The sequence below is a fragment of the Pseudorca crassidens genome, chromosome 10, assembly GCF_039906515.1.
Source record: "Pseudorca crassidens isolate mPseCra1 chromosome 10, mPseCra1.hap1, whole genome shotgun sequence".
Classification (NCBI taxonomy): domain Eukaryota; kingdom Metazoa; phylum Chordata; class Mammalia; order Artiodactyla; family Delphinidae; genus Pseudorca; species Pseudorca crassidens.
In genome coordinates, this window is record NC_090305.1 from 104,226,778 (window position 1) to 104,240,306 (window position 13,529).

General features: G+C 50.7%; 1 protein-coding gene across 1 annotated transcript; it reads left to right on the forward strand.

The window, feature by feature from the left end:
* Window positions 1–93: 93 nt before the first annotated feature.
* CHCHD4 (coiled-coil-helix-coiled-coil-helix domain containing 4) lies at window positions 94–8,297 on the forward strand. Its single transcript, XM_067755601.1, has 3 exons — window positions 94–284; window positions 6,297–6,395; window positions 7,206–8,297. Exons 1-3 carry the CDS (start codon window positions 263–265, stop codon window positions 7,478–7,480), a joined length of 396 nt encoding a protein of 131 aa, XP_067611702.1. The 5' UTR covers window positions 94–262; the 3' UTR covers window positions 7,481–8,297.
* Window positions 8,298–13,529: the final 5,232 nt, after the last annotated feature.

Genomic DNA, 13,529 nt, shown 5'->3' on the forward strand with positions numbered 1-13,529 from the left:
CTGATGCGCGTGCGCACTGCAAGCAATTCTGGGAGATGTAGTTCCTATTGCCTGGAGGAGCAGCCGGGCTGCGTGCGGCCTGCCGGGAAATGTAGTTCCCGGCTGAGAGGGCCGGGCTAGACGCGCCGAGGCAGGCGCGCGGCGGGCAGGCCTGGAGGGGGTGGGTCCGCGCGGGCCTCCAAGCCGCCAGCCCTGCAGCGGAGAGGTCACGGCGTGAGGCCGCCGCCACAGTCGCCGCGAGGTCGGAGCGCCGGGCTGCACCATGGCCTACTGCCGGCAGGAAGGTAGGAGATGGGACTGCGTGGAGACGGCCTACGAGGGCCTGCAGGGGACACGCGGTCTGTGCAGCGCGCCGGACCCCCGCGCCCCCACTGCAGACGCGGAGGACAGTCCTCGGGACCCTCGGGTTGGGCCCGGCGGCGGAGTCGCCATCCCCGGTTTTCAGATGAGAAAACCGAGGCCCGGGTAGGAGCGAGGCCGGCCGAGGTCACTGTGAGGCTCGAACCCGGACCTCGGAGGGAACAGCACATGGGGGCGCTCGTAACCTAGGCCCGGGGGTCAGGGCTGTGCGAGCGCCCTGCCTGTGGCTGGTAACTGGGAATTTATTGATTCTAATTATAATGTTACTATGGCGCTCACCACACACCACGTGTTCCCGTTTGCACTGCTTTCAACTGTCCCGGAAAGTTGCCCCTCGGTGGGCGCTGCGCTGCGGGTGGGAGTGCCGCCTGCTGCGACGGGTCAGACCCTGGTCCAGGAATTTTGTGTGGCCTATCTCGCGACGACCTTCCTAAGTCAGGCCCTGCTTTTATCCGGAGAGTAAACCAAGACCCAGAAGTGACTTGGGTAAGCCACACGGCCGGCAAGTCGCAAAGCTGGGGTTGGAGGCCCGCGGTCTGATTCCAGAACTGCCCAGTCTGGTGCCCAGTGGACTCCAGGGAGCCTTCCGCTCAGAAGACACCCTGTGCAGAAAACAAAACAAAATAAAACAAAGTTGGTCCCCGCCTACTGTCTGTCTGCTTGTTACCTCTACCCGGGACCTCAGAAGTCTCCAAGCCGGGTCCAAGGGTCTTCCTGCACAACCACTAACCGGCTCTGTCCCTGAGCGGCCACCCAACTCCTCCAGGGCCTAGTGTCCAGTCTTGTAAAATGAGAAGTTGATCTTCATTTATTCCACGCATATTCATGAAGCACCTTCTCGGTGCCAGGTGAGGGGATTGGTGGACACCTGAGACTATAAAGTTCCAGAGAGAGTTGGAACTCACCCAGAAATCCTTTAGCGAATAGTCCAGCTCCCTCAGTTAATTAAGGGAATCTTAAGCCCAGAGATGGAAGTGACCCACCCAAGGTCATGCTTCAGTTAGGAGAACAGCTCAGTCTAAAATGCTAAGCCTTTTCCCAGTACCCCATTCTGCTTCTGGAATCCTCCTTCCCTGGGTCATAAAGCCGTAAAACTCACTGATGTCTCTAATGAGTAGTTTCCATTGATTGATATTTAACTTTGCCATGAGCAAAAGTCCTCTGCCCTCACCACTTTGTTAGACAGCAAGTCTTTTGTTTTTAATTTCCTTCTTCTAAGTCAAATTTACTTCTTCATTTAGCAAATTTTTTTTAACCTTTTGGGTATAATGAAGGTATAATCCTCATTCTTGAGGGTTTCTAGGGGTTGCAGTTTCTCTGGGAAGCAGAGGCAGGTGTTTAGATCCCTATCTTTTCCTGGATCAAAGCTCTCTTAGTTTGGAGATGAGAATTAAAAGCATTCACTTTAGGCCTTCCCTAGTTTTTATCTTATCCATGCCACTGTCCCCTAAGTCCCCAACTTCTTGTTTTTCTACCCACCGATTCTTTATGCTTCCCATGGGACTTAAAGAAATGATCCCACACTCCTTCCAGATTAAGGCTGATGTGAGCGAGCCCCTTGCCTGATCCGGCTCCTGCCATCACTGACCAGCCACACTGGCCTCTGGCCCTTCCCTTTGCCTGGTGCACCCTTCTTCCAGCTCTTCCCATGACTACCTCCTCATCCTTTAAGATTCAGCTCATATGTCACCTCAGTGAGGTCTTCTCTGGGTCTTCGTGTCTTTCATATCCTAAACTCTTTGAAATTACCTGGTTTATTTTTGTCATCTTCCTTCTTATGTTCTTGCAGCAAGCCGAGAGCATTAGATGGGCCATATCCCCGGCACCTTTACCCAGTGAACCCACACACACGGCTGCCCTCTGTTCTGAGTCAGTCACTTGCCTGTGCACATTTACTTCAGGGGTCCACCCCCAAGCCTTGGGGTTAAAGGCCTTAGCAGGGCGTTCAAGGTGTTGGGCAGCGTGGACTCAGGCTCGCTCCCTGGCCCAGGGCCACACTGTTCCTGTCATTGTTCTTCCTTTTCTAATGCTGACCGTGTTCTCTCCTGTTGTGTCAACAAACGTTTATTGAGTACCTGTGATGTGCCAGCCACTGATCACATGGCAGTGGGCACAGGTGGGCGGTCTGCCTTCGTGGCACGGTGGAGGTGGTGGGCGCCCCTTCTGGGTTGGATGTACCAAGAGATTCTGCTGTGTAAAGACCCACGCATGTTCTAGGGGGAATGAGACCACCCATCCAAGGTTTTTTTTTCTCTAACCTACTTCATAGTGATAGCCGTTCTGTCTTCTGCCCTCTGCTGGGTCTGGGGGTCTTCATGTCTGAATTCAGAGTTCATTCCTCCATTCACTTTTTCAACAAATACTGATTACCCACTATGTCTTGGGCACTGTTCTAGGCTCCGAGGATACTGCAGTGAATGGAATAGACAAATCCTTGCCCCTGAGGAGCTGACATTTCAGTGGGGGAGACAGGTGGTAAACAAATACGTAATTGGGGCTTCCCTGGTGGCGCAGTGGTTGAGAGTACGCCTGCCGATGCAGGGGACATGGGTTCGTGCCCCGGTCCGGGAAGATCCCACGTGCCGCGGAGCGGCTGGGCCCGTGAGCCATGGCCGCTGAGCCTGCGCGTCCAGAGCCTGTGCTCCGCAACGGGAGAGGCCACAACAGTGAGAGGCCCGTGTACCGCAAAAAAAAACAAAAACAAATACATAATTGTTAGGTGAGAAAAAGCAGGTTAAGGGTGATGGGGAGTGATGAAGGAAGATGGCATCTGAGCAGGAGCTATGAAGTCAGGGAGAGGGAGGCTGTGAGGGTATCTGAATGTGCTCCTTATTTTCCCATTGCTACGATATGAATGTGTCCCCCCAAAATTCATATGCTGAAATCCAAACCCCAAGGGTGAATGGTATTAGTAGGTGGGGCCTTTGAGAGGAGCTTAAGTCATGAGGGTGAAGTCCTTATTAGGTTGTTTAAAAAGGTTGATTCTCCTATAGTGAGTACAGCATCAGGGAATCCCTGCTTCCTGAATTTGAGAAATATATTTTTGTGTTGATTTTTAAATTTTTCTTTTATTACTGTCATGTAAACGTCTAAGGAACCTGCTCTAATAAACATGTGCCCGTGGGCTTCAGTGACTCTAAAACTGGACAGATGAGTGGATTGAATTCTCACAGCATTCAGTTTACAACATTAATTCAGTCTCGTAGATGATATTTCACTGAATTGCCCCTTGCGTGGAGAATGTGCTTCTGTGCCAGTGGTGGGTCCTTGAGGTTACTGTCCCTGTGCCACCGTCTGATGACCAAGGTCATCCAAGGCCAATCTCTGACCGAGGAGCCTTTGCTGTGGAGACCAGGAAGTCGCTGGCCCTCCTTGGCTGGGAGTTAAGTCCACCCCAGGCCTTTTCTCCCATCGGCCGTGATCATGAAAATCTTGACTTGGAACTCTAAGAGGCCATAAGGTGGTTATCCACGTCCTTCTGAATATGCTTGTATCAACTTTTTAAGGTTATCTTGGAAGTGAAAACAAGCATTTTTATATTTTCTCCAGAGAAATGTAATGAGACTTCCAGTCTAGCTGGTTACCCCACTAGTTGGCAGTCATGATGAGTTCTCTTTTCACAGTTGGGACTCGGGGATCGGTGAGCACTGTCCTTTTGTCAGTCCTGTGTGCACTCTCAGACATTCCTGCTGGGACAGGCGTGCAGTGGACAGGGTGACACACTCGCAATCTTTCAGACCAGAGATTGTGTTCCTGCTCTGCCTTCACATACTATGTGCCTTCGGGCTGGTTTCCTACCTTCTCTGGGCCTCCGTTTCCTCTCTCTGTAAAAAGGAGATTAGTAATACCCACCTCACAGTGTTGGTGTAAGGATTAAATGAGCCGACGGGTGGGGAAACTCATTTGAGTAGGGCCCAAGCGTGTAAAAGATGCAGTTATGTTCTGCCGTTAACGATTCTGATTCCAATTCCAGTGTGTGGGTATTTCCCCCACATCAAGCAATTCTCTGACACCAGCAGTATGTCCTCCAATTCAGCTCAATCTGTCACTGTTTACCTGGAGATGGTGTCAGATCCCACAGTTTAAGGGCTCAGGCCTGCAACACCCCTCTCCCCCGCCCCAACTGCAGGTGCCAGTCACAAGTCCAGGTTGTCATCTGTTCTTCTTAACCACTGGCTGTAGATCAGAGGTTCCCACGACCTCCTCCTAGCGTTGGATTAATTTGCTAGAGCAGCTCACAGAACTCAGAGAAACAGTTTACTTACTAGATCGCTGGATTATTATAAAAGGATAGAATATTATATTAACAGATATAACTCAGGAACAGCTGGATGGAAGAGACGCCCAAGGCAAGGTGTGGGGAAGGGGCGGAGCCTCCATGCCCTCTCTTCCCGAACCTCCACGTGTTCACCTGTCCGCTTGGGCTTTTGCGGAGGCTTCATTACATAGGCATGATTGATTAAATCATCGGCCGCTGGCAGCTGATTCAGCCTCCAGCTCCTCTCCCTTCCCCAGGGTGGGATGCGGGGGTGGGGGGGGGGCACGTTGGGACTGAAAGCTCCAACCCTCTAATCCCAGGGCCGTTTCTCCTGGCAACCAGCCCCCATCCTCAGGCTCCCCCAAGTCATCCTATTAACATAACAAAAAGATCTTTATGCTCTCATCACTTGGGAAACCAAAATTTTAGGAGCTCTGTGCTAAGAATGGGGTCAAAGGTGAAATATATACTTCTTATTCTAAATGACAGTATCATATCCTTCGATCCAGTATAACCGATCTCTCTGGGGGATGTCCAGAAAGGTGCCTGGGAGGACTCGGCCTGTGGGAGGGACCTGGAACATTCTGGGTGGGGTTGTGCATCAGTCACTTGGGAGCCCATCAGTGGTGTGGACGTGCAGAGAGCTTGATTCAGCTTCTGTTCTGTGAGGCTGGGCCTCATAAGCCCCACAGGTGCCTCCCGTACTGAGCAGGGTTGGACGCCTTGCCTTGGCCTGAGACCAGCCTCCTCATTCGGCTGGGCCCGGCTGAGACCTTGGTAAACAAAACTGTCAGAGCTGAGCTGAGCAATTGTGTCAGCTTATTTATTTTGCTTAGCACGCAGCACTTTTGCAGGCTGCTTTTAAGTGTTCTGAACACTGGCCAGAATTACCAAGGTCTTCAGGTTCTTCAACATGCCCTGGCTGCCCGGCCCCAATCCTTTCCCAGGCCACTTGGGACAAGCCACCTTCTCTGAGATAGAATGGGAGGTGTTGGAGAGAACCCTCAGGTGTTCTGAGCAGGCCGTGGTCCTGAGCGTGCCGAGGGTCAGCTGCCATTACTGTCACCCCTCCTGGGAGACGCTGTACAGGTGTGGGGAGGGTGTAAACACCAAGTACCTTCCCTCTGTCCCCTCTGCTGTCCTCACTGGCACGTCTCTCTGGTGTTTACTGTCAACCTCGTGCTTTCCCCAAGCCTCTTCCGGAGGAGCCCGATTGGTAAAATGTTATCTGAGGGCGCCTGCTGGCAGGTCCTGAGGGGCCTGGAGCAAGTGGACCAGGTGCTCACAGGGACGGGAAGTGACAGAGCCATCAGAGCTCATGGGAGTTCTGAGCAGAGGAAGAAGACCCGTTTGTTAGATGTCAGCAAACTTGGGGACTGAAAACAGCTGCATTTGATGGCTTGGGGCGTCTCGTCTCCCACTCGAGGATGCACATGGCGCCAGCAGGAGCCATCTTCCTCCTCCCCAGTCTGGTCACAGGCACGTGATGCAGGAGCGGCTGCTAGACCTTCCCCCAGAGTCAGCAGTGAGCGAGTCCCCAGCCTGGGGAGCACCACTGAACTCACTTCAGGGTTTCAAATGGGACAGTCTTCAAACAAGGTTTTCCTGGCTGCTTGGGTTTAGGGCTGATTCACAGCTCCTGGGTGAAACATTTCTCCCTCTGTTCTCCAAACACTAGGAAAGGATCGAATCATATTTGTGACCAAAGAAGACCATGAAACTCCAAGCAACGCGGAGCTGGTGGCCGACGACCCCAATGATCCTTACGAGGAGCACGGTGAGTGCTGGGCGGGGGTGGGAGTCCAACATCCCTGGCCGCGGCTGGGTTTCCAGATGTCTACCTTGGCCACCACTGCTCCTGGGACACTGAGTGCGTCTCCATCAGGTGTGAGGGGCTGTGTGCTTTCCAGCCCTCGTTCCCACGTGCTTCCCTGGCCATCAGGCTGAACCTAGGAGTTTCTTCTTTCTTCCGCCTCTCTTTCTTCTGATTTTTTGAATGGTTTTCCATTTTTATAAGAATGGAGCGCAGTGCTCTGGCACGTCACTCGCTTTTTCCTGCCCACCATGCCTTGGACATCTTCCAGCCTCGCTTTTACCAGTCCTCACACTGTGCTGAGCTGAGAGCAGCTGAGGAGTGGGAGGGGCTTGAGGAGAAGGTCCGGGGCGCAGGGGTTCCTGACCATCTGTGTGAAAGGAGGAGACCAGCACCTTGACTCCTTCCAGTGTTTGGGCTTTCAAAGCTTCTCAGTAACCATCCGAGCGGTTACTTCCGCTTTGGATTAAACGGTTTCCCTGTGTAGTTCTTGGAGCACAGGCACGGCCACAGCACTGGGAGGCGGCTTAGGACACAGAGCAGTGCTGCACACGGAGAGAGTCGCTGATGGTGACCTTTCCGACAGAGCCGGGAATGCTGGGTTTGTGCTGGGCATTTGAACTCCATCCCGAGGGAGCAGCAGGTCCACCGGTGAGTGCCAGCCAGGCAGTGGTTCATGTTACCGTTATGCCTATGAGGGCTGGTCTTGGTTTTGCTTTTTCTGAAACCTCAGGCAGCACCTCTCACACTTCCTTGCTCATCTTCCTGTCCCAGGACTGATCCTGCCCAACGGAGACATCAACTGGAACTGCCCGTGCCTGGGGGGCATGGCCAGCGGCCCGTGTGGGGAACAGTTCAAGGCGGCCTTTTCCTGCTTCCACTACAGCACAGAGGATGTCAAGGGGTCGGACTGTATAGACCAGTTTCGGGCCATGCAGGAGTGCATGCAGAAGTACCCGGACCTCTATCCCCAGGAGGAGGAGGATCGATTAGAGGAAACGGCTGTCTCTGAGGCTGCCACAACCAAAGAAGAGGAGGGGTCTAGCTAATGAGGGTCCTGGTCTCCAGCCTCCTTCAGAGAGGATGAACCTCTCCAAGAAAGTGTCTCTCCCTCTGTTGTTCTGTGCACTGTAATGTACAAAATAACTTATTGAGTGATCAGGGGTCTTGGCCCCTTGACATGTACACTGAAACATGGGTTGTATGTATGTGTGTCTCACATAACCTGTCAGCGAATGTAGCCGCCACTTTTGAATTCTCAGATTGTCCTGAATTTTGCCATTTTGAAATAATGTGCTGAATAATCTCAGCAACCAAAAATCTTTATCTGGGAGTGTCTTGTGAGTGAGCTGATCTATTCTGATTCATTGTATCCCTTTTAGTAGATTTTATACCCAGTTGGAAAGTGAAATAGAAACAAACATCTTCCTTTAAAAATGCTGGAGGGGGGCATTCCTTATAGAAGAGGCGGGATGATCAGACCTGGAGGATGTGACGAAGCACTATGCTTCATTTCTGATATATTTTGGGTTCTAGTTTGCATTGAGCTCCATGTTTTCTACGTTTGGAAAACAGAGCTTTGGACCCTCTGAGTGACTCCCTTTGTAAGTGAAGAGAAAGGCTGTTTTTTTCTCTTTTTGTTATCCCAAAAGCCCTGCTTTGGGGTCTGCGTTCACACTGGCTCTGTCTCAGCCTGTTCAGATGCAACGTTCTTGAGAGGTGGGGACCTAATCATTACCAAAGTAGCACCCGAGAGGGGAAACGGTGTCAATTAAAAGGAAAACGTGATTTTTGAGTGGGTTTTAATTTGCTTTTCCTAATTAAAAATGTTGTGATATAAGGAAATATAAATTATGAAAAATTCAATTGAAATTCTCCTTTGAAGATACTGGTAGATCACTTTGAATCTGTTAAACTTTTCTGTGTTGCGTCCATACGGAGCTCACTGATTCTGTGAGCAGATGCCTTCACACAGGCGTCGCTGTCAACATTAACGTGTTGTATTTGTTAGAAATGAGTCCCAGCCCACACTGCCCAGGGGACATGAAGCATGAGCACAGGAGGCTGCCTTCCACCCCAGAGAGTGAGCTGTTGGCTCTCTGAAGCCTGGAGGCCCGGCTCAGGGTGAGGAGTGCGGTTCTGAGTCTGGCGTCAGGAAGCCGGAGCCACCAGCTTTGGAAGCCGTGCAGTCTGGAGGAGCTTTGGGACTTCTTTGAGCTGCAGGCAGAGCCTTGCATGTTTAACAAACATACTTTTTCAGGAAACGTTTTGATCAAGATGTCACTGACCTGTGACTAGTCCTGGATCCCATTCATTTGATACATTCAGGGAACCTCTACCGTCCATGTCCTAGGGACACAGGGAGGTGACTTATCTGGCCTCTGCTTGTATGAAGCTACAGTCCAGCCAGGGGTCAGCATTTACTAGAAAGCAAGAAGAATCAGAAAAGCAGATCCCAGGTGCAAGGACAGGATGGCAGAGTAGAAGGACCTGAGCTCACCTCCTCTCATGAAAATGCCAAAATCACAACTAACTGCTGAACAATCATAGACAAAAAAGGACTAGAACCTACTAAAAAAGATATTCTACTTTCAAAGAAGAAGCCACAACGAGAGGGTAGGAGGGGCGCATTCGTGATAAAATCAAACCCCATACCCGCCAGGTAGGCAACCCACAAGTTGGAAAATAATTATTTTGCAGAGGTTCTCCCACAGGAGTGAGAGTTCTGAGCCCCAAGTCAGGCTCCCCAGTCTGGGGATCTGGCATCAGGAGGAGGAGACCCCAGAGCATTTGGCTTTGAAGGCCAGCGGGGCTTGATCGCAGGAACTCCACAGGACTGGGGGTAACAGAAATGCCACTCTTAGAGGATACAAGGTCTTGTGTGCACCAGGACCCAGGGGAAAAAGCAGTGACTTCACAGGATCCTGGACCAGACCTACCTGCTGGTCTTGGAGGGTCTCTTGGGGAGGTGGGAGGCAGCTGTAGCTCACTGTAACTCACTTGGGGACAAGGACACTGGTGGCGGAGGTTCTGGGGTGTACTCATTGTCGTGAGCTGTCCTGGAGGTCACCATTTTGGCACTGAGACCTGGCCCCAACCATCAGCCCTTTGGCTCCAGTGCTGGGATGCCTCAGGCCAAACAACCAACAGGGCGGGAGCATAGCCCCACCCATCAGCAGCCAGGCTGCTTAAAGCCTTCCTGAGCCTGTAGCCACCTCTAAACACACCCCTTGATATGGCCCTGCTGACCAGAGGCAAAAGACCCAGCTCCACCCACCAGTGGGCAGGCACCAGTCCCTCCCACCAGGGATCCTGCACAAGCCTCGAAGACCAGCATCACCCACCAGGGGATAGACACCAGAAGCAACAGGAACTACAATCCTGAAGCCTGTGGGACCGCAAACACAGAAAGTGAGACAAAAAGAGGCAGCAGAGGAATACTGTTCCAGAGGAAATAAGATAATCCCCCAGAAGAACAACTAAGTGAAGTGGAAATAGGCAACCTACCCCAAAAAGAATTCAGAGTAATGATAGTAAAGATGATCCAAAATCATGGAAAAAGAATGGAGGCACAGACTGAGAAGATAGAAGAAATGTTTAACAAAGAGCTAGCAGATATAAAAAACAAACAAACAGTTGAACAATAAAATAACTGAAATGAAAAAATACACTAGAAGGAATCAATAGCAGAATAAATGAAGCAGAAGAATGGAAGCGAGCTGGAAGACAGAATGGTGGAAATCACTGCCACGAAAGAGAATAAAGAAAGAATGAAAAGAAATGAGGACTGTTTAAGAGACCTCTGGGACAACATTAAATATACCAACATTCACATTATAAGGGTCCCAGAAGGAGAATAGAGAGAGAAAGGGCCTGAGAAAATATTTGAAGAGATAATAGCTGTAAACTTACCTGACCTGGAAAGGAAACAGTCACCCAAATCCAGGAAGCACAGAGACCCATACAAGATAAACCCAAAGAAGAACGTGCTGAGGCACATATTAATCAAATGGACAAAATTTAAAGACAAACAAAATATTATAAGCAAGAAGGGAAATGCAACAAATAACATACAAGGGAATCCCCATATTGTTATCAGCTGATTTTTCAGCAGAAACTCTGCAGGCCAGAAGGGAGTGGCACAATATATTTAAAGTGATGAAAAGGAAAAACCTACAACCAAGAATACTCTACCCAGCAAGGCTCTCATTCAGATTTGATGAATAAATCAAAAGCTTTACAGACAAGGAAAAGCTAAGAGAACTCAGCACCACCAAATCAGCTTTACAACAAATGCTAAAGGAACTTCTATAGGCAGAAAAGAAAAGCCTACAACCAGAAGGAGACTTCCGGGAAGATGGCGGAAGAGTAAGACGCGGAGATCACGTTCCTCCCCACAGATACACCAGAAATACATCTACGCGTGGAACAACTCCTACAGAGCATCTACTGAACGCTGGGAGAAGACCTCAGACCTCCCAAAAGGCAAGAAACCCCCCACGTACCTGGGTAGGGCAAAAGAAAAAACTAAACAGAGACAAAAGGATAGGGACGGGTCCTGCACCAGCGGGAGAGAGCTGTGAAGGAGGAAAAGTGTCCACACACTAGGAAGCCCCTTCGCGGGTGGAGGCTTCGGGAGGCGGAGTGGGGGAGCTTGGGAGCCGCGGAGGAGAGCACAGCAACAGGGGTGCGGAGGGCAAAGCGGACAGATTCCAGCGCAGAGGATCGGGCCGACCGGAACTTGCCAGCCGAGAGGCTTGTCTGCTCGCCCGCCGGGGCGGGCGGGACTGGGAGCTGAGGCTCCGGCTTTTGTCGGAGCGCCGGGAGAGGACTGAGGTTGGCGGCGTGAACACAGCCTGCGGGGCGTTGGTGCACCGCGGCTGGCCGGGAGAGAGTCCGGGGAGAAGTCTGGAACTGCCGAAGAGGCAAGAGACTTTTACGTCCCTCTTTGTTTCCTGGTGCACGAGGAGAGGGGAATAAGAACGCTGCTTGAGAGAGCTCCAGGGACGGGCGCGAGCCGCGGCTAGGGGTGCGGAGTCCAGAGACGGACGTGGCTAGGGTCGCCCAGAGCGGCTAGGGCCGCTGCTGCCGCCACCGGGAGGCCTGTGTGCGAACACAGGTCACTGGCCACGCGCCCTTCCGGGGAGCCTGTGCAGCCCGCCACTGCCGGGGTCCCGGGATCCAGGGACAACTCCCCCGGGAGAACGCACAGGCGCGCCTCAGGCTGCAACATCTGGCCGGCCTCTGCAGCCGCAGGCCCACCCCACACTCCGTGCCCCTCCCTACCCCCGGGCCTGAGTGAGCCAGAGCCTCCGAATCAGCGGCTCCTTTAACCCCGTCCTGTCTGAGCAAAGAACAGACGCCCTCCGGCGACCTACACGCACAGGCGGGGCTAAATCCAAAGCTGAGCCCCTGGGAGCTGTGAGAACAAAGAAGAGAAAGGGAAATCTCTCCCAGCAGCCTCAGAAGCAGCGGATTAAAGCTCCACAATCAACTTGATATACCCTGCATCTGTGGAATACCTGAATAGACAACCAATCATCCCAAATTAAGGAGCCCTGTGGATGAAAGGCTCTTGGGGCTGCAGCCAGGAGTCAGTGCTGTGCCTCTGAGGTGGGAGAGCCAACTTCAGGACACTGATCCACAAGAGACCTCCCAGCTGCACATAATATCAAACAGCAAAAATTTCCGAGAGATCTCCATCTCAACGCCAGCACCCAGCTTCACTCAACGACCAGCAAGCTACAGTGCTGGACATCCTATGCCAAACAACTAGCAAGACAGGAACACAACCCCACCCATTAGCAGAGAGGCGGCCCAAAATCATAATAAGTCTACAGACACCCCAAAACACACCACCAGACGTGGACCTGCACACCAGAAAGACAAGATCTAGCCTCATCCACCAGAACACAGGCACTAGTACCCTCCACCAGGAAGCCTACACAACCCACTGAACCAACCTTAGCCACTGGGGACAGACACAAAAAACAACAGGAACTACGAACCTTCAGCCTGCAAAAAAGGAGACCCCAAACACAGTAAGATAAGCAAAATGAAAAGACAGAAAAACACACCGCAGATGAAGGAGCAAGATAAAAACCCATCAGACCTAACAAATGAAGAGGAAATAGGCAGTCTACCTGAAAAAGAATTCAGAATAATGATAGTAAGGTTGATCCGAAATCTTGGAGATAGAATGGACAATAGAATGGACAAAATGCAAGAATCAGTTAACAAGGACCTAGAAGAACTAAAGATGAAACAAGCAACGATGAACAACACAATAAATGAAATTAAAAGTACTCTAGATGGGATCAATAGCAGAATAACTGAGGCAGAAGAACGGATAAGTGACCTGGAAGATAAAATAGTGGAAATAACTACTGCAGAGCAGAATAAAGAAAAAAGAATGAAAAGAACTGAGGACAGTCTCAGAGACCTCTGGGACAACATTAAACGTACCAACATTCGAATTATAGGGGTTCCAGAAGAAGAAGAGAAAAAGAAAGGGACTGAGAAAATATTTGAAGAGATTATAGTTGAAAACTTCCCTAATATGGGAAAGGAAATAGTTAATCAAGTCCAGGAAGCACAGAGAGTCCCATACAGGATAAATCCAAGGAGAAATACGCCAAGACACATATTAATCAAACTGTCAAAAATTAAATACAAAGAAAACATATTAAAAGCAGCAAGGGAAAAACAACAAATAACACACAAGGGAATCCCCATAAGGTTAACAGCTGATCTTTCAGCAGAAACTCTGCAAGCCAGAAGGGAGTGGCAGGACATATTGAACGTGTTGAAGGAGAAAAACCTGCAACCAAGATTACTCTACCCAGCAAGAATCTCATTCAGATTTGATGGAGAAATTAAAACCTTTAGAGACAAGCAAAAGCTGAGAGAGTTCAGCACCACCAAACCAGCTCTACAACAACTGCTAAAGGAACTTCTCTAGGCAAGAAACACAAAAGAAGGAAAAGACCTACAATAACAAACCCAAAACAATTAAGAAAATGGGAATGGGAACACACATATCGATAATTACCTTAAATGTAAATGGACTAAATGCTCCCACCAAAAGACACAGATTGG

Bases quoted from the DNA above. Each gene is read 5' to 3' on its own strand.
- CHCHD4 (XM_067755601.1), top strand. From the start codon at position 263: ATGGCCTACTGCCGGCAGGAAG. The intron at 285-6,296 runs GTAGGAGATGGG...TCCAAACACTAG, and splicing joins GGCCTACTGCCGGCAGGAAG to GAAAGGATCGAATCATATTT. The intron at 6,396-7,205 runs GTGAGTGCTGGG...TTCCTGTCCCAG, and splicing joins TGATCCTTACGAGGAGCACG to GACTGATCCTGCCCAACGGA.